General features: G+C 33.0%; 3 protein-coding genes and 1 non-coding gene across 5 annotated transcripts; 2 read left to right on the top strand and 2 right to left on the bottom strand.

The window, feature by feature from the left end:
* The first annotated feature begins 1,858 nt into the window (after positions 1-1,858).
* PGL1 (6-phosphogluconolactonase 1) lies at positions 1,859-7,513 on the top strand. 2 transcript variants are annotated; one of them, XM_085715101.1, is made up of 4 exons: positions 1,859-1,912; positions 2,878-3,072; positions 3,157-3,292; positions 6,773-7,513. In XM_085715101.1, exons 2-4 carry the CDS (start codon positions 2,900-2,902, stop codon positions 7,262-7,264), a joined length of 801 nt encoding a protein of 266 aa, XP_085571227.1. In that variant the 5' UTR covers positions 1,859-1,912; positions 2,878-2,899; the 3' UTR covers positions 7,265-7,513. The 2 variants fall into 2 exon arrangements, with proteins under 2 accessions (XP_085571227.1, XP_085571228.1); XM_085715102.1 differs by having other exon boundaries at positions 1,859-1,916; positions 2,880-3,072.
* A 993-nt stretch (positions 7,514-8,506) lies between these two features.
* On the bottom strand, positions 8,507-11,590 carry LOC146921846 (heat shock 70 kDa protein 18-like). Its single transcript, XM_085715100.1, has 3 exons — positions 11,356-11,590; positions 10,840-11,084; positions 8,507-10,467 (listed from the first exon to the last, which is right to left on the bottom strand). The coding sequence occupies exons 2-3, from the start codon at positions 11,057-11,059 to the stop codon at positions 8,702-8,704; spliced, it is 1,986 nt and encodes a 661-aa protein (XP_085571226.1). The 5' UTR covers positions 11,060-11,084; positions 11,356-11,590; the 3' UTR covers positions 8,507-8,701.
* A 5,212-nt stretch (positions 11,591-16,802) lies between these two features.
* Positions 16,803-16,876, top strand: TRNAV-AAC (transfer RNA valine (anticodon AAC)). Its single transcript has one exon. It is a non-coding gene; the product is annotated as a tRNA-Val (tRNA).
* Positions 16,877-17,011: 135 nt separating this feature from the next.
* FLN2 (fructokinase-like protein) lies at positions 17,012-21,109 on the bottom strand. The gene is made up of 5 exons (XM_085715097.1): positions 20,943-21,109; positions 20,321-20,667; positions 19,561-20,225; positions 18,001-18,472; positions 17,012-17,493 (listed from the first exon to the last, which is right to left on the bottom strand). Exons 1-5 carry the CDS (start codon positions 20,981-20,983, stop codon positions 17,267-17,269), a joined length of 1,752 nt encoding a protein of 583 aa, XP_085571223.1. The 5' UTR covers positions 20,984-21,109; the 3' UTR covers positions 17,012-17,266.
* Between the last annotated feature and the right edge of the window lie 368 nt (positions 21,110-21,477).

Genomic DNA, 21,477 nt, shown 5'->3' with positions numbered 1-21,477 from the left:
GAAACTCTACAAAACCCGTACATCGTATGGGTTAGAGTCTAGTATATAATAACAGAAAATACTAGTATTATATGAACGGGCAAAAATACAAATGAACGGGCAAAAATACAAATTTATATGTCTATAAATTTATATGTCTATAATATATTTTACGTACTAATCCAAATTTTAGCTAATATATGTCTATATTTTACGTACTAATCTAAAATTTAGCTTTAAAATATATGTTTCTACATTTAAATTGAATTTTAAAAAAATGGTGTTCAGAACAAAAAAAAAAACTAGTAACATTATTTCATTAAGAAAATGAATCCAAAAAAAAATTATAAAAGTTGCAAGCAAGCAGCCATGTTCGAACATTAAGAAAATGAATCCAAAAAAAAGTTATAAAAGTTGCAAGCAAGCAGCCATGTTCGAACCAAAGACATGACGATGATGGAGAAACACGCCTACTACCAGCTGAGCCCCTTCAGTTGAATGGAAATTTGGCGCCTATATTTGTAATATAAAGTTATTCGTTTTTTTTATTTGAGGCCTAATTTTCCTTAAAAAATAAAATTATTTTTTAGGGGCCTAAAACAAGGGTTTGGATAGCCTTATGCTTAGGCCGGCCCTGTACTTTGAGAGGTCAGTTGGTTGAAAGATTATTTTTTTAATCTCGAGATACTATGTTTAAGATGTGAGCAACGAGAGATGACAAAGTCGCTTTTTATAACTCTTTAATCCCTCATTCTACATTTTCCTATTTGTTTGAATTCTTTAAACAATATTCACAAGTATAATTGCTTATCTACTTTTGGTGTAAGTTTTTTTTTTTCCTTCATGTCAATTTTACCATTAATTTAAACTCTTTTACTTAAAATTTTATCCTTCTTTTTTTTTTTTTGAGAGAAATTTTATCCTTCTTTATCTAGTCAAATAATTGAACTTAGTCTAGTTTACATGTCTGAACAAAATCAAATTTTATCTTAATCTTTATTTTATTTTAAACGAGGAAGGGTGAAATTCTAATTAATTCAATGGATACTAATAACCATTTTATAAATTGTTTTCGAGAAGATTCAAAATCAACATCTTAAAGTTATAAGACTAAACGTTTACCATTTCGTTAACGCCTAGTTGGCTAGTTAAATTAAATTTAATTCTCAAATTAATTATAAATGAAATCACCAAATCCTTATTCAACGGGGACTTAAAAATATGATAATTATATGAAACTAACAAGACTAAGTGTAAGTGATAGAATTTTGCTCGAAACGTCAAACTTAGATTTGTCATAATGGGAGGGACTATAATATTCTTTTGAGAAAATCCTACCAAGAAATGTGTTAGTGCCCACTTTAAAAAAAAACTGCCCAACTTCATAAAATTTACCTTGGTTCCAATATTTTAATGGGTACACAATACAGTGAGAATCCGACAAAATCCACATCAATTTCACTCGATCATTTAACGAGTGTTAGAAAGAGTTTAGATAATGTGTTGTATCTATCACAATAGATTAGGCATAAAAATTCAATTCAAATCTCATAAAGATTTGAGTTTGAATCTCGCTTATAACAAATTTACTAGTTCATAAGAAGAAAGTACCTCAATAAATGCTCTTGTGACCACAAGGTTCTTCATAACACCGATGAGCACCGAAACCCTACTTACCTACATTTTACAATTATTAAAAGAAGAGTGTGTTTCTTTATTTTATTTTATAATAAATAAAAAGAAAATAAGAAAAATAAATCAAATCTATGGTTGAGTTTCTTTAGAACCAAAGACAATCCAAATCATCACAATATAATAATAATAATAAAATATATTATTACTTAAGTGTATAAACAAACTTGTTCGTACCCATCTCTTTAACATTCGTCAGCTTGTGTCTGTGTGCCACTCCTCTTCTCTTCTGTTTTTCTCTGTAAGCATTCCTTCCATTCTCAAACGTTTCGATTCTTTCTTTTACGCTGTCTCTTCTTCTGCATGACACTATCATTCACCTTCACGTTTTTCTTATTTTACAACGTTATACTAAACTGTCAATTTAATTTAACATGTTTTTATTATGATCTCTTGCCCGTGTTTTTTTTTTGTTACATCAATTTTTGTTTTTTACATCGATCGCTTCAAATTTGTGTTGTCACGATGATACCTTTTTACAATTAGAGACTCTACATGCATATATAATTTATATGTTGAATTTTGTAAAAAAGAAAATAGCTTATAGTTTATATAATTATTTTTTTTGTATACTATAGTGTTGTTATTGACTCATTTAGTCATTTAAGTTGTGTTGTGAAGTAAATTGTAAAATTATCTTATAACTATGTCTATTATATGTTCCCTTCTTGTGATTATTGTTTTAGGCTGTGAAGAAAGGATCTTAGACAATTTTGAAATCCTATTTGTATTTTAGGTTTTTTATTAGGATCAGGGCTCATTCTGTTTCAATCTCTGAAGCAAGGACAACGACATTGACACGCTGACACCGATAATAATTTGAGAAAATGACATAATTCAGTGTAATCATATGTGTCGGCGTTGTGTTGGTGTCGGACTCGGACACACCTAATTTGTGGAGTGTCCGTGGTTCAAAGCTTTTGATCAAAGGTGTGTCCAATGTCTGACACGTGTCAGCGTCCAGCAAAACACTGACACATGTGATTAAAGTCAATTAATTTATATTCTGAAGTTATTAGTGCTGTCGACGTGTCAATGTAGATGTTATGTCCTGTTTCCGTATCTATTTCTGTGCTTCATAGGTTTAAATTTCAAATTTATTACAATTCATTATTTATATATTCCTTTGTTTCATTGCTTTATTATTTATTTCTATATGAAATTGATTTGATAATCTAATTGTTGTTTTTTGTTGGTATTTATTAGAGCTATTGAAGTTTTTCAAAGCATGGCTCTCTCCGGTGATCATAAAAACAGAGGAGAGTTGAGGATTTTTGACAGTGTAGATGAGGTGAAAACTGTTTTGGCTGAGTACATTAATCAAATGTCGGACGAAGCTGTGCAGGATCATGGATTCTTTGCCCTCGCTATATCTGGTGGTTCTCTCATTGATTTAATGGGGTATCTGTATTTTAATCTTTTTCATATAATGTTTCTATGATTTTATGATTTGGTGGTTGGTTAAAAAGTTATTGTTGCAAACAGAAAACTCTTGCAACCTCCTTACAACAAGACAGTGGACTGGACCAAGTGGTATATCTTCTGGGCTGACGAGCGTGTTGTCTCGAAAAATCATGAGGATAGCAGTTTTAAGCATGCTAAAGAAGTCTTTTTGTCTAAGGTTGGCTTCTCAATTCAAATGTCTTGTGTTTTTTTACCGCTTCATTTGTGTATATAAAGTTCCGTTTACTCTCGAGACTGATTTGGAGGAGAGTAACACGAGCATTAAATTATTCTTTACTAATTAACCTTCTTTTGTGATTGTTTCTCAGAAGGGAAAACAACAAACAAAATAGGGCTAGGGTAAATTATTCTTTGAGCTTATGTATTCTTGCCACTTGGCTGAGAAAACTGAATTGTTTTAATGAATATTTATTAAGTACGCTTCGTAAAATTTTCTTGGTCACGTCACGTGGTAGATGAGATTTTTCCTTCGATGCTCCTTTATTTTGAATGTCAATTTACTCATGCAATCATTCTCTACAAAATAATAATTTGGCATTTAATACCTGCTTGTATAGTTGAATGTTATTATTTTCCCCTTCAATTCTTGATCAACAGTTTCTGTGATTTCTTATGTGGTTGTCACCTTTTTGTTCAATTGATTGTAATGGTAACAGTTGTGTTCCATTCTAAGGTTGCCTCTTAGTCATTTGCTTGAGTTACACCAGTGGTTGAATCTGCAGAAGAGATTTTGGCAACCAAGTATGTGACTGGACAGTATGACGGGATTTCTCAAAGTGGGATGACCACGCCTGGAGAGGCTAGGACCCGATTTATAGATCGGGAAAAAAAATCCCCTAATCTTACCTAGGTCACTTCTTTCTGTAGTAGAGATACGTTACAATTAGAATTTTATGCTGGCAAGGATTGATTCTGAATCCTGATAACTGCTAGTGCTAACACGTGTTAGATGACTTTCTAACCTTAGCGGGTTTGGTCCAGGAGACTAGGATAGTGCAACACCATGGAAGACCGTCTGGTAGATTTTGTGAAGTGCTGCCTACCATGGCAGCACCATAGGTCGCAATCCCACATTTATATGGTGCTCTTCTGACCTAGTTGGATTGAGATTAACCAAATCTTGAGTTGATCGTTTGAATTTTAGGTTGCCAGCGCATCAGCTTGACAGTTGTATGGCTTTCGACACATTGGTAAGATTGCAGCTTTGATACTTGGGATAATTGATGAAGCGTCACAGACTAGCAGTGAGGAACTTTGGGAAGTCTTGTTGGCATAGAGTTAAATAAGTAGCTACACTGGTCTTTATTGCCCTGAAAAAAATGTGCGCATTAGTTATTCAATAAAATGCAATTCAACTAAAATTAGACATACTTTAACTGAGTCGTATGTCTGAGGTAACGTCTCTGGATTCAAATTCAATGCCTAGATTCAACTTGTGTTTTGGCCTTTCGGGACCTTTTGCAGTTTTCTTCCAAAAATAATATCTGAAGAACTTATAGATTCCCCCACATCCTGATAATACATAAATCTTAAATCTTAGATATCAACTTGATAAACTGATTCGGATGTTGTCGGTATTCCTTTTCTATCCTTTGGCATTCATAGATATCCTTTGATTCTGCATTGAGTTATCAATTGCTTACCTAATCAGCACTTCTCTTTAATTTTTTTGATTGCTCTAAATTTGACAAAGAAGATCAAGAGTTTAAACACACCTATACCTCTTGGGGTCTCTTCTTGAAAACTGTAGGTTGAGGCACCGGATATGTCCTGTTCTATGGTTTTTGGTTTCCTTAATTGGTGCCATATATAGTTTTCTCTATAAGCCATTGTCCCCATATGTGGAAGCTCTAAAATCTTGATGACTGGGCTTGCAGAAAATCTAGTTGATTTGGAATTATAGGGTGGAAACCAGAAATGGATTGGTGGGACCCGGAAAATTAAAGAAAGCACGAACACAAGCTGTATCAAAATTAATTCAACAGAGGATATATCCCCTTCATTTTGCGATCTGAAATATGTATGAGTGAAGAAGAACATAACTACAATGCTACGCAATGGAGCCTTTGCTCCTTACAAGATCGTGACTGAAAGGAAGATAACTAATTATGAATGATAAACCTGCTGAGAGAAGAACCACTCATCCAGCCACAACCTCCGAAACCAATCCCTATTCTTCCATTCCCATTTTATTCCACGTCCCATTTCTTATACTCATCGTAGTCCGTCGAGTCCCAAAATTGAACCCGTGTTTGAAGAATTCAGTATGAGTTCCCTAAAGTGCAGAGGATAGTCTCATCTAGATGACTCCGGAACATTTTTGGGTGATTCTGAATTAAAGGATTTTTTGTCAATTCTGATTTACTTGCTAAAAGCGTTGATTCTGTTGGATTAGAGAAAACAGAGACATGAGATGGTGAAACCGTGTCTTGACTACACAAAGGTGTTTGTTTTATATAGGCTCAACCAATAAATGTTAAATAAATATACAACATACGATTCATATCTAAATGATATATAAATAATCACAAAGATCACAGCTTCAAGACTTAACATGCTCTACAACCAATTATATCCATCTTTCCACTTGTTGGTTATCTATACCAGCCAGAAAATGCAGAGAAGTTTTTACTATAAACTTTTCAGAAAGACCGAGTGGCCAAAAGACTTGGCAAGATATCAAATATCTTTGAATAGCTTCAAGATTTAGTGATGATTTCTTCATGAAAATGTCATCAATGCCAGCTAATTTAGTTTCAGAGAGGTGAAATTGAAACAGTTCCAGAGTATCATGTGTTGCACAATGGAGATTCACACAGTACAATATGTATTGTTTCAGGGTTCTGTGAAAAAACTTATCTAGATCTACATGTCTATTTCTCTTGGTCCTTTGAGTATTTTCTTAAACTTATGTAAGCATTAAAGAATGAGGAAGAATGGGTGACTATTAGATTGTTCTTTAAGCTTAGGAAAAAGAATATTAAACTGAGGTATTGTAGAACCTTGTTTAGTTTGACTACTAGATTGTTCTTTAAGCTTTATGTAACATATGGACTGTTGCTGAATGATGAATATACTCTAGCTGGAGAATTAGAGAAACCCTTTATAGTTGGATCTGTAAAATGTAATAATTAGGCTTCAAGTTTCTGCTTTCATCATTATCTTTTGTGTGTATTTGTCTTCATGTTTTGTTCTGTTCCAAGATCCATGTTCTTGGTATTCTTCTCTTGTATCCGATATTTCCTTGTGCTGTAGTAGCGCTATAACACCTAGGCGATAATTAAAAATGTAATTTTGCAACTGTTTCCCTTGTTGTTAGAGGTGCATTTTTCATGTTAGGAAGTAGGCACCATTTGGTAACCCTGAGTTGCATTTTTCTCGTGCTTGTTGATAAATTATTTCCCAACATAAAAAGAAATGATTCAGGTTTTGCTTGCTTTCCATTAAAATGTTAAGTTCAGCAAAATTAAAATGAGAATATCTGATAAATCTTTTGCTTTGGTTTCTAAGATTTACTCTCCTTTTTTTGTCTCTCCATGTCTGTCTTTTAATTCCATGAGATTGTACCTGGATCAATATTGTCATTAAATTATATTCAATTATGGTACCTTCGCTGACATGCTTGTCACATTAACAGGTGCCTATTGTTCCAAGCCATGCAGTTTCTATTAACGATTCCGTGTCAGCGGAAGAAGCAGCTGATGATTATGAGTTTGTCATCCGACAGTTGGTGAGAACCCGTGTTGTCAACGCATCTGAGATTAGTGACTGCCCAAAATTTGATCTCATTCTGCTTGAATTGGGTACTGATGGTCATGTTGCCTCTTTATTTCCTAATCACCCAGCACTCAATGAAAGAGAAGAATGGGTAACTTTCATCACTGACTCCCCTATACCCCCACCTGAGAGAATCACATTCACCTTGCCTGTTATCAATTCTGCATCCAATGTAGCGGTGGTCGCAGCAGGTGAAAGTAAAGCAGATGCTGTACTGTTGGCAGTAGATGAGATTGGACCTGATTGCCCATCAATACCGGCAAGAATGGTCCAACCAGCTAATGGGAAGTTGGTGTGGTTTTTGGACAAACTGGCTGCCACAAAACTCGAAGACTCCGACTTGAACAATTAGTATATGAAGCCCCTTGCAGAGATCTAATTTTGTATGTATTGTTGAGGGATTTGACAAATTGATCCTAAGATCCTGCTTATTTATTTTCTCTTGGATAGAAAGTCTTTGCTTTGCCTTTTTTGTTTGGAGAAGTTGAGAGCATTATTCCAATTTCCTCTTTTCCTTTCAAAACCTCGTTGGGTTATTGGTTATGAAGATGATGGCTCTTTTGTTTCAAACTTAAATAGAAAAATATACTTTTTCTTTTGCCGTTTGTGGCTATTGATGCATGCAACATTTAGTATCAAGAATTCACATATAATTTGTTCAACTTCTCCAAACAATTTGAAATTTGAAATTATGCCAAGACTTTTCAAGCTGTACAACACAACCTGTGGTCTGAGACATGCGACTCAATATGAAGCAATTTGTTCAACCTAACCAATTTGTTGGGTTGGGAATAATGAGTTGGGTTCCTTACTGCATCGATACAATTTAGCTTTTGTCGTCAAAAAATGTGGTTATGATAATTTCAGTCTTGGAAATGTTGAAACAAAGAAAGTTTATTTGTAGTCTGATGTAGTGTTGGCACACTGGTGATTTGTGAGTTCTTTAATTTATTTATGCTTCCTCGTGGGTTCTTCTGTATCGATAGATGTTACTAAAAGAGGTTTGTTTCTAACGATATACTACAATGAAGCAAATAATGTTTTTTTTTTACAAGTTATTTGACTAGGTTATTTGGTGCTAAAGTGATACATAAATTTCTAAAGATTTAATAAAAGAGAGGACAACCATCCTAAATTTGAAATTCTACCTTGTGTCATTTTAGTCCTTAGCAATAGGTTAGGTAGAATAAAACTTGTGTGGGAGCATGACACATAATCACTTAACATGCTAAAACCAAAGGAGAGACAAACATGATCAATATTTTGCTATGTCAAAGACTATTCTTAGTTATCTATAAAATAAGGGACTGAGTTGATACAGGAGTCTATTTTGAGTGACCAAATTGAGTATTTACTTAGACTTTTGGTTAATTTGTTAACAACTTGAAGCTCACAACTATAGTAGACAATTGACAATCAACATGAACACACTGGATAGGTTTTTGCAAATATGATACAAAGAGTGGCTTGTTAGTGATATAATCAGTTCTTAGTTACATTTTCTCTTATCTCTATGCTTAACAGTATCAATCGGTAATCACATACTGATATGCATATGAATGCTAATATTATTGATATTACAAGTATTTACACATTTATTGCATAATTGCTGAATATATAGTATTAATGTTTCAATTCAAAGGGGATTAGTCCCTCCTTTCAATACAGAACTATAGATTAACTTTTAAAAATGTACTACTCCAACTAATTTATGAAGCAAGCAGATAAATAGATAAACATATTGGAAAACTTTTAATTATCAAAAAGGTGAAGAGAATCTTGAAGAAAACTAAGGTGGAAGCCTCTCAGGAGAGGTTGGCTTCATAAAATGAAAAAAAAAAAAAAAAAAAACTACTAAACTAAATGAAATGAAGAAAGAAGTAAGTTGTAATCTAACATCCTTATTCTTTAGAGCATTCCTCAACTTGTAAACGCATTCATCTAATGCATTCATGACATTGGCCTTCCTTAGAAAACTATCAAGGAACTTCGTGGCCTTTGTAATTTCAGAGTTGATCTTGTCAAGTTTTTTAGAAGAGAGTTGTGATCTAAAATCCTTATTCTTTAGGGCATTCCTCAACTTGTAAATGCAGTCGTCTAATGCATTCATGGCATTGGCCTTCCTTAAAAAAAATTCATCTTTAAAACGGTAATCTTCAGCTTCCCTAATCATTTCTTTAATTTCTTGAGAAGATAATATTTCTTTGCTATTTGTTATTGCAATCTCATTCATAACACCGGCGGATTTTTCATAAGCAGAAACAACTAAGATACCATTTTCATTGATAGTGAAGCATACCTTTAGAGGGTGACCGCGGGGAGCAAGTGGGAGGCCATTAAGAACAAAAGAACCAAGCAGATTGTTGTCACTTGCTTTTGCTCTCTCACCTTCATAAACAGAAATACCAACACCAACTTGGTTATCGGAAGATGTTGCAAAAACTTTTGTTATCTTGGTAGGAATGCTAGTGTTCCTAGGAATTACCACACTCATGATTTCACCTTTCACTTTGATACCAAGAGACAAAGGTGTAACATCTTGCAGAACCAACTTCGGAACTTTTTTAAAGCCTTCACTCAACAAAGCAGCCTGCACAGCTGCACCATAAGCGACAGCCTCATCAGGGTTAATGCTCTTGCACAATTCCTTCCCTCCAAAAAATTCCTGCAATAGTTGTTGTACTTTTGGGATTCTAGAGGAGCCGCCAACAAGAACAACATCGTGTACAGCCCTCTTGTCCATATTGGCATCATTGAGACACCTCTCAACAGTTTTCAAACACTCATTGAAAAGATCCATATTGATTTCCTCAAACTTAGCACGAGTAATTGATGAAAAGAAATCAATGCCTTCAAATAAAGAATCTACCTCAATGGTGGCGACAACAGCAAAAGATAGTGTCCTTTTTGCTCTCTCACACGCTGTTCTCAACCTCCTTAAGGCTCTTGAGTTTCCAGTAATGTCCACCTTGTTCTTCTTTTTAAACTCCTCTGCGAAGTAGTTCACCATCCTACTATCAAAGTCCTCTCCCCCGAGGTGAGTGTTTCCAGCGGTGGCCTTCACTTGAAAGACCTTATCCTTTTTTATTTTAAATAAATGAGAGACCTTATCCTTAATTCTAAGGAGAGACACATCAAAAGTGCCACCACCGAGGTCAAAGATGAAAATATTTCGTTCTCCCACACACTTAGTTCTTTTGTCCAATCCATATGCAATGGCAGCAGCAGTAGGTTCATTGATTATCCTTAGAACATTAAGACCAGCAATGGTACCTGCATCTATGGTGGCTTTCCGCTGATAATCATTGAAATAAGCAGGCACAGTAACAACTGCATTCTTGACAGGCGATTCCAAAAATGCCTCTGCAATCTCGCGCATCTTTGTTAGAACCATAGATGAGATTTCTTCAGCACATAGGTGCTTCTCCTGTCCCTTGTACTTAACAGAAATCATGGGTTGGTCGTTCACTCCGGAAATGACCTTGAATGGCCACAACTTTATATCATCTTGAACAACAGAATCACTAAACTTCCTACCAATTAACCTCTTAGCATCTGAAAAAAAAAAACACACACACACACACACACATTACTAATTATATATGATAATTCAATTGTCCAACTTACATATCAAGTTGTGGAAATAATAACATTTTTTTAAAGCAAACAAAAGACATGAGGCAACCAAATGGAAAGTCATCCCATCTAGGTTGGCACCACCAACTCAAACAAACAGAACATATGAATGAAATCATGAATTATCCGACAAAGTATAACATCTAGAACTAACCCTAAAATAAGCTAATTTATGAGCACAAGAATTTACTTCTATATAAATATCAGAAAATTTAAAGCTAAAGGAAACATTAATGAAATAATAACAATAAATACACTTATTCAAAACACAACAAAATAATAGATATGTACCAAAGACAGTGTTTTGGGGGTTGCTGGCCGTTTGATTCTTAGCAGCATCGCCAATCAACCTTTCATCATCGGTGAAAGCAACAAAAGAAGGAGTTGTTTTGTTGCCTTGATCATTGTGAATAATCTCAACTCTATTGTGTTCATCTTGCCACACAGCAACACATGAATACGTTGTTCCAAGGTCTATTCCCACAGCACATCCTTGGTATTTTTTCGTCATGATCTCTCAAGTAATCGAAAGAAAGCTGGACAACAACAAAAAGAACTCAAGTCAAGATTAAGAAGTTAACTCTAATGATTTTTTTTGTTTTGTTTTAAGAAAATATTATTGAGCAAAGCTTAGGCCAAGGTACAAGAAGTACAATGGAACAAGTTACCACGCATACAAGATTACTGTAGCAGGCAACAAAAACAAACACAACAGCCACCACTGAAACATTGAAGTTTGAAGAAGCTACTAACTAGGATAAAAACTAAAACAAAGAAAATATTTAGAAAATCAAAACAGAAACATACCAACGCAACAGCACCGAAAACTCAAGTATCTATACCGTTTCGGTGTCGAATGTACAAAACAAAATACACGACACACCAAGGAATAGAGTTTATACGAGAGTTTGAATGGCTCAGTTGCATATTTAAGTACAATGATATGCCTCAGCATTAAGCGAGTGTGATAACAAACCTGGCTTATTTTAAGGTAACAACTCTTATCTTTTCTGTTTTTGGTACAAGTAACAACTTTTATCGTACAAATCAAAATTTAAATCTATAAAAATATTTATAGAATATTTTGAGTTGGTTTTTTCATTATTTCAATAATACCCATAAAAAAAATTCTTATAACAACAATGTGTTGTTTTTATATTTAAAAAAGTACTCCCTCTGTTCCTTTTTAAGTGTCTTTTTAGGGTGAATTTTTCGTTCCTATTTAACTGTCGTTTTGGTGTTTTAAGGGTACGATTTGTCAATTATACCCTTTGTCAATTACTCTTATATTTTTCGATAAAATTAATTAATGCTATATATTTGAAAAACTAAAGTTTGATTTTTTAAACAAAGTTTGTTTGTTTTGTTTTAAAACAAAATTTGTTTCTTTATCTTCAAATTTAAACAAAATTTTGTTACCATTATCATTGTTGCTCTCTTCTGTCTCCTCTTCTAAGTTATCATTATATGACTCCTCTAAATCAAATATAGGTTGGGTTGTTAAATCTGGTAAAAGAGTAATCTCAACAATCAAATCTATGTTACACGGTGCGAAATATTGGTTGAAGTCATAGTTAAAGCCTTAATTTTGATTAAAGGATTGGAGGAAAATTAATTTTTTCTTAACATTTGATTAATGTGAAATTGAAATAATTTTGATATAGACTTAAAGTAATTAAAGAGATGTGCACAATATTTAGAAAATTAAAAATTGTTTGTTATGAGAGAAAGATAAAGCGCGCAAAAAAAAAAGGAATTTGTTGGAGAATGAGAGTAGTAACTCACAATTGTTTGTTACATATTAAATTTGTTGGAAACATAAAGTGTGTGCAAAAAAATAGAAAATTATTAGTGGATTAAAATGAGGGTATAATAGGAAAAAAATGTGTAAAAAGACAATTCGTTATTTTTGTGTTAAAATTCTAAAACGACACTTAAAAAGGAACGGAGGGAGTACCTTTTAAAAAAGAAGAAATCACCACCGAAGAAGATATTAGCAAATGACAGAAGAAGTAGAAGAAAAGAAGAAGAACTCGTCAATACAAGTCGAAAGAGGGAGTCAACACAAATCGAAAGAGGGAGAAGAGAGAAAAAGTACAAGAAGCATCAATTGTATTTTTTGATGTAAAGAATAAGTGAGGCGAACTCTCCTTTTACAGGGAGAGTTCTTAACAAATCTGGAGTGACTTAATGATTAAGTTAACTTGCGGAGCTTAATCTTTAAGCAATTTGCGGATCGATTCTCAGCCGAGTGGATATATCCATAATCCGTTGGATCAGATTGTAACGAAACTTATTCGTTAATAAAGTGCTTTCGAATAATGATTAAATTAACAAAAAATTAATTTAACATTTTCAGGTGATAATTTTTTTATGACCTAAGCATAGTCGGACAGACGACAACGCGCGTGCGTGTGTGTATATATATATTCGTACCAAAACTAGTTCTTTCATAAGGGATATGTGTTTATTCTTCCAACATTCACTCAAATTCAACTAATGTTCCAACACAATCTTATATAATTGGTGTTAAAAGATAAAAACTTATATTATATTTATTAAATAGTTGATAAAGGGTGATAGGTTTTTTTTGGAGGTGCTACATAGGCACAATGCAAGAATAAGTTAGTTCAACTTTAAAATACAATATAGCTAGAAGATATAAAGAAAATATCATTTTTTTTTTTACTTTTTAGGTTGACTTTTTTTCTTTCCAAAATTACCTTCAACTTTCAATACAAATATTACATATAACAAATAGATAAGAGTAAATTCAAATATTAAAATAAAAAATGTAACAAACTAGATGAGTATATATACATATATTTACTTTTTCATTATCTCAATTATATTCTTAAACAACTTTTTCTATAATAATGATTGTTGTTGGTGTCATTAAAAAAATAAGAATTTAGATTATATTTTTTTGTTTTTTGACAAGATTGTATTTTTTTTTTGTTATATTGTTGGTGTCATTGAAATAGATAATCATGGTTGGTTTGATTTGTTATAATTTCAAAGAAAAAACATTTATATTTTTACTTTTAATCAAAATCAAAATTTCATAAAAAAAAACAGTTCATAATTTTTCGTTAGTGCAATAACACCACAAAAAAAAATGTTAGTGCAATAAAAAAGCGGAAAGATATGCACGTGAGTGCCCGTCTTTTCGCTAGTAAATATAATTTTTTAATTAAAGCTTACATACATCGACCGTTTTATAATAAATAAATGTAGATTAAAATAAATTATAATAAATAAATGTTGATTAAAATAAATATAAAATATTAACTTTTACAAATTTTTTATATTGAAAAGAATGATAATGAACAGTTTGGTTAATGAAAAACCAAAAAGCAAAAGAATGTTATATTATAGAATTGTTTTATATATGGAAACCTTTTTTATTGGTATTTTTTTAGGAGTTAGTACCATCAGACATTAAATTTATATAGTGGAGGTTATAAATAACTCATGAATTTGAAAGAATTAAAATATGAAAGGTGTCAAATTTTTAAGAAAAGGCGTGGAGGATTTTTTGTAAAAACTTTGAATAGTGAGGACACTATATATCTCTTTCAATTATTACTGTATGTAGAGTTCAAAAAATATAATACTCCATCCGTTTCAAAATTAGTGTCGCTTTAGCAAAAAAAAAATTGTTTCAAAATGAATGTCGCTTTCAGTTTCCAATGCAATAATAACTTTTTCTTTTCAATTGTACCCTCCAATTAATACTCTGCACACTACTTCCAAAGTATTACTTTTAAAACTAACCAATAGTTAATAAGGATAATTTGGTAAAATAACCATTCTTTTTCTTTTAATCATTTGGTAAAATAACCATTCTTTTTCTTTTAATCATTGCATTTCTTAATATGTGTGTAAACACCTAAAACGACACTCATTTTAAAACGGAGAGAGTAAATAATTATTTTGGTCTCTAAATATGTGAAGTATTGACACTATAATATCTAAATTTAACAAAATTACTAACATATCCTCAAATATATATATCCCTTATTAGTAATTTTATCGATCAAATTTTATAGCCAAAAATATTTGAGAGTCAAATTAACAACTAGATACGCATTTAAAGAACAAAATGAATCATATATAAAAGACACATTTTAAGTTTATTTTTGTAATTTAATGTATATAAAGACTATAAAAATTTAAAATAACGCCTCACACATTTAAAAATTACAAACAATTCACTCATGACATTGGTTGGTTCTACTAAACAATTATTATTACTTTGCGTATTTTGAAAAGCAAAGAAACATTACAATTATAATGAAGTATTAAATCACATACTACATGCTAGTATAGATTTGAACAAGTTTGAAATGTTAGTGCACACTAACCCCCCAAACATGAATAGATCTCTACGTGTGCACAATACAAGCTTAAGGTTAATTTAAGTTAGGTTGGTCTGACTGTGCTGACTTGAGACCTTAAAGTATGCTTATTTTAAGATCTTTGATTTGATTTTTCTAGTGCCAATTTCGGTGAACTAGTTTGTCCTTTTCAAAAAAAGATTAGTTAAAGTTTAGAAGACAATATAATATAGATAGATAGATAGATATAAATAGATAATAAGAGAATAGACCATCTCAATTTTTTTATCTCACATTTGTTAACAATCTCACCGTTAAATAAAAAAATGTGGGATTGATTTTTAATATAAAAAATGAGAGCAAATAAGTTCAATGGTGAGATTGTTAACTGAGACATGAGATTTTTTTTGATAGAATTCATTCATATGTCACTTTTGATAGTTTCACACAAATAATAAAATGTAATTAATGGAGAAGATAAACTATGAGTCACTTTACAAAATTGTGTTATTAATGGTATGGGAAAATAAATTAAAAGAATTAAAAAATGATAGAGTAATAAATAGTTAATGACATAATAGAGAATAAACATTAATTTTTTAGTTCTACTATAAAATGATGACATATAAATTAGAAAAACATGTTTTATTAAAATGACATATAATTAAGACAGATGAAGTATATAGTGTGGGATCTTTGAGAAAAACCTACAACAACAATGAACGAACACTTTCAAAAAAGAATTTTGCTCTACACCCAGTACAAATCACTCGCGCCCTGCAACCATTCCGAAAATACCCATGCGCTAGTTAACTAGCGCAAGTGTAAAAAAATGTAAAAAAAAGGGACTTAAATTTTACACTTACGTGACTTAAGTCACGCCGCGTGAGTTAACTCACGCAGAAATTAACACTTACGTGAGTTAACTCACGCAGAAATTAATAATTACGTGAGTTAACTCACGCAGGTTTTGCATATTCACATAGTAACCATCATCTTCTTCATCTTGTTTTATTTGTTTTTCTTCATCTTCTTCCCTCATATCTTCTTTATCTTCTTCATTAACATCTTCGTTTTGCTTAACTCTCCTCAAATCAAAGCATGGTGCAGATCTTGTTACCATTGCTCAATACACTATTGATGTGGCACATACTGAGTTGAACAACACAATTAATCTGCTAAGGAAACTAATTTCTCAAAGTGGTGGTGATCCCGAGGCAAAAGCCCATTATGAGTCTTGTTTGAGTTTGTTTGGGACCGGAGGTGGTGGTGCTCTTAGATATCTTGAGGATGCACAACAGTATTTAAAGAATGGAGACTATGTTAGCTTACGTGTGCAAGCGAATAGTATCATAGCAGATTATACATAATGAAAGTGATGAAGATGTTAATGAAGAAGATAAAGAAGATATGAGGGAAGAAGATGATGGTTACTGTGAAGAACAATAACTGCGTGAGTTAACTCACGTAAGTATTAATTTCTGCGTGAGTTAACTCACGTAAGTGTTTTGCGTGAGTTAACTCACGCGGCGTGACTTAAGTTACGCAAGTGTAAAATTTAAGTCCCGTTTTTTTTTTACACTTTTTTACACTTGCGCTAGTTAACTAGCGCAGGGGTATTTTCGGAACGGTTGCAGGGCGCGAGTGATTTGTGCTGGGTGTAGAGCAAAAATCTTCAAAAAAATCCTTGGGAGCTTGCTAAGGCAATGGAGACCCAACTTCACAGATATAGCCCAAGCAACTGACTTTGCAAGAAATTTTTTAATCTCTTCAGGCTCATGGGATCTAACATCTCTACAAAAGGGAAATTTCCATTGCCTTCGTGAACTCTTAAACGAAATTTGACTGGCATATGATGAATGGACATAAACTTCGAAGTTAGTGAAATTGAGTTTAAATTATATTGACAAGGTAGGTGTTGTGGTGTAGTTGGTTATCACGTCAGTCTAACACACTGAAGGTCTCTGGTTCAAGTCCGGGCGATGCCATCTAAAGTTTTCGTTTTTCTGTCCGGGCGACACCATCTAAAGTTTTCTATTTTTATTGAATAAACCTGTGAATCATAACAATTGAAATTTCAAGGGATAAAATGTGGTTCAAGTCCGGGCGAACGCCATCTAAAGTTTTCTTTTTTCCATTTTTATTGAAAAAACCCGTGAATCATAACAATTGAAATTTCAAGGGATAAAATGTGTATAACAAATTGGTACAACCAAAAGAGAGATACAAAAACCTAAGAACTAAATCTAAGGCAATATAACCTCTATCAATTGAAAACACATTAAAAAGCAAATCAATAAATGAAACACAGTTTTCTTCTATACAATGTGAGAAATGTAAGCTACAAAACTGATGTGTTACTTGGTGTATCACCTGGTTCAACTAACTGGCTCTAATATCGTCCGATACTCTGTTTCTGTAATCGATTTTATGCCATAAGGGTCAGGAGTAATGTCCTCCGTATCTTCCTGTGGAGGAAAGCCGCGTACTCGACCAAGTATCCATTGATCTATTACCCCACAATCAATTGCATACTTGATGCTATGCTCTAGGTATCCTTTATCAGTTATCAAATCAGGTTGAACTGTCAACATTCGCATGATAGCTGAAAAGTTAATAAGAGAACTCATAAGTGTGACCTAGCTTTAGAGAGATGTTTCATCAGAAAACACAAATTAAACTCAAGTGAATTACTGCTAGAAATTTTTATATACAACTCTTTAAAGATACAAGTAATATAAGTCCTGAGTGTTGGCTCCTTGTTATGGCATTCATTAAGCCGATTCAATCGTGATATTGTCTCCTAAAATTACTATGAAAGGAAACACAACTTAGAGCTTATTATATATAATACTATCAAATTCAGCTCCTTGCCAACAAAGTCCAATCGGCTGATTTTCCAGAAAATAAGATAGCAAAAATTTATGAAATTATAGAATAAATCTCCAGTACTTTGTTGAATTGCTTCATAAGGAGTCACGCCATCACATATTAAATGATTCTTCTCATAATAGTGGGAGACATGATTTCAACATTATTTAACAAGGGTTTCCTTTATGTTTTTCAAATGGATTGGTGAAAAAGATGAAAATGTATTTTCAATATAGCGTACCTGCAACAATGCCGTCTCCAGATGCTGACATGTCACAAGTGAAAGGGGTAATTGGGGCATCCTCCATCCCGCTAACAGCACCATCGAGCTCTGTGGTGTAGTAATGTATCTTGGAAGTTCCATTAGTCACAAACAAAACCTTAAGATTTTCATGCCATAGTGGTGCAACTACTTCAGGTTCGTAATGGACAAACTTTGACCTGGCATTGTTTTTGGTGTCAAATTCTTCAGATGGTGTTATTCCGCATAGGAACTCTAGTTCTTGCTTAGTGACTTCAATGATGTCTGCAAGATTCCACACTTGCTGAACGAACGTCTTAGTTTCTTCCTGAGAGTGCCATAGTGGCATAGGAAGGTTTACATCGTAGAAAACAACCGCTCCAAAATGCTTTGCAATCTTGATAGCTCGCAATGTCGTGGATCTCATGTGACGATCAAGGAGGGAATGTGTGTTGAAATAGAACATTTTTGCCTGCATGAGATGTGTTCTTAATAGACTCAATAACATTTGGTAACAATCTAAACTCCCAAGCAGCTAAAACAAAACAGAAAACTAAGTAGAAGCATACATTATACCGAGAATCTGACATACAATCAAACAAACATGCCTTATATGTTAACTGTTAAGTATAAAACCATTCATGAGCTTTCAACCAACAGCATTACTTTTTGGTTTATGGCTTGCAACCAAAGCTTCTATGTCCAAGTTGTCCTAGGGTTCAATCCTTATTGTCGCCACGTTTCTAAACAAATGATAGATTTCAAGAAAAAAATAGGGTACATCTAGTCGTCTTTGCTCTGTCGATAGTCAAGACCAAATGATTATTGTGTGAAAGGGCATGATACTACAACGATTGAAGTGTTTTCACTAAATAGCTTAGTTTTGGGATAGTTGGTTCAAAAAGAATGAAACCATCTACAAAATCATTCATGTTTCTACCTTTTTGCTTAAATGTATGCATGTTTGCAACTAATAATGTAATCAACGACACACCATTGCAATAGACAACATCGTTGTAAAATACTACTTCTGCCCCTAATTATAAGCACATCTTAGAACAAAAAAATTGATTTCTAAACATAAGCCCATTTCAAATTAATAGATACATTTATTACTTTATTCCAAATATACCCCTTATTATAATACTACTAATTTATATATGAGATGATAAATTAGGGTTAGACACATTTGTATACAAAAGGTTATTTTAGTAACATACACAGAATGGACATATTAGATACAATACCTATTTTTTTAATATATATGTGAAAATGATGAAAGGAGCTTATGAATAGAGATGGAGGTAATATATAACAATTACAATAGAAAGATGATGAAATTGCATATTTGTTAGAATGATGATGAAAGGGCTTACAAATACGGACAGAGGTAGTATAGAACAAAAAAAACAGTTCTATCAAGTGTAGAAAAGCACATCAATTTCAAGTTCCATAATGCTGCTATATCACCAATGATGAGACTAGAACATATAATCAACAGAGAATGCTAATTTACTTCTTTTAAAAATATTTTTCTTCGATGAGTTTCTAGTTCCGTACCTCTTTCAACACGTCAATATTTATCTCTGACTTTGTCAAACAATCTTCAGCACAGGGTTTTACACAACTCAGCTTAAGTTTCCTTTTACCAATCTTCATCAGTGAGACACCTGTAGCCCTTTTACTATCAATGCTGACCGATCGGGTTTGAACATTATTTGCGTTCATATAATACAGCATCGCTTGACCATATTCATCATCTGCAAGTTTTCCCATAAAAGCAACCTTGCCACCTAGACTAGCAAGAGCAATGGCAACACTACCGGCACAACCCCCAGGAGCCCTAACAAATTTCTCAGGGCTCCAGAGGGCATCCTTCATTCTTTCGTGGAGTTCATGATCTATAAGCCTATTGGCAGGCCTACCTGAAGGCACAAAAGCATGTTGTGCAGCTCCAAAGCAACAAACAAGAGGAGGCCAACCGTAGGTATCGCTTATGTCTTCTCCGTCATATTTTTCCAGATCCAAACCATCGTCAGTCTCATCCTCCACATTTTCAGTAAAGGAAGGTTCATCTATGTCACCGATTTCGGCTTCACCACCACCTTTATCCTCTAAAATTATATTCTCTTCTTTATTCTCCTCTTTAGGTTTCCTTCGCCTTGTAACTTTTTTCACTTCCTTAACTTCTTTCTCTTCTTCCAAAGCAGCAGAACTAGATGCATCTATAAACCATATCAACGTTTAACTAACACATATAAACAAAACAAAAACACACATAAAATTCTTAGCATTGAGACAGATAAAGAGATTAGATTACCTTTTTTTCGAGTCTTCCGTGTTTTCTTCTTAGAACCATCATCAGAGGGAGATGGGCCTTCTACAATAGAAGCACTATCTACATTTACCAACAAATCAATTGTCCCTTCTGGAGACTCGGCTTTCGATTTTTTCTTCGTAGTCTTTGCCGACACCTTCTTAGGTTTAGATGCCTTAGTTGCTTTTTTTTCCACCACAGGTTCATTTTCACTAGGCTCTTCTTCAACAGATCCTAGTGAAGCTTTCTTCCTAGCCATTGCAACATGACCAGATTTACACTGAATTTTGAGACCCCCAAGTTGAACTACGTTCATAGAAGCATAGCAATAAGACCAAGTCAAGTTACACCTGCACAATTGCAAAGACAAGAGTTACACATCCACATTCAACCAGCACAAGAATTATACACTAACATTCAATTCCAAAACTTGAACTGAAACCCAACATACTCACTTCAAAATTGAATTAAAAAAGTAACCTTTATAGAAGAATTATATTTTTATACAAATTTTGAAAACTTTTCATGATACCCATTTGATTAAAAATCAAAATTGGATAAGAAAAAAAGAAAGAAAAAGAAGAGTGTTTTTGTTACTTTTTTTAAGACTACAGATAAAGGGTACCTGGGAAGTGGAAGAAAGTGAGCAAGGGAAAGAGACGACATTGGAAAAGAAGTTGAGTTACAAAGAGAGGTTAGTGTTCTCTTTAGGCATCACACTTAACATTACTAGCTAAGGTTTTGAACAGAAGAAGATTTGTTTTGGAGAGAGAAAGTGGTGAAGGGTTTAACAAACAAAGACCAAAACGACAAGGGGTTTTTAAAAGAGATAAGGGTCTTCAGTAAAATACAAAAAATTAATAGTAATTTCTGTCAATTTTTTTTTAATAATAATTGTTATTTTATTGTAATTATTTATTTTTCAGTGAATAATAAATAAGTTCAAAGATGCGGGCGAACTTCAAAATCCAATTAATCATCTAGAGTTTCTTTAAAAAAAAAAATTCATACAAGTGAACTAGTCCAATTAATCATTTAATGTTCTTGTGAGTTGTTTAGCTCAGTTAATAGATAATACATAAAATATGTAAGGTCCGGGTTCGAGCCCCGGCCACAAAAAAAAAAAGTCTAATCATTTAATTATTATTTTTTCATTTAAC

Source organism: Medicago sativa, chromosome 5 (assembly GCF_051527215.1).
Source record: "Medicago sativa cultivar Bolivia chromosome 5, Bolivia_mono, whole genome shotgun sequence".
Taxonomy (NCBI): Eukaryota; Viridiplantae; Streptophyta; class Magnoliopsida; order Fabales; family Fabaceae; genus Medicago; species Medicago sativa.
The sequence above is the reverse complement of the archived record's forward strand: the minus strand, read 5'-3'. Positions and strand labels throughout refer to the sequence as shown.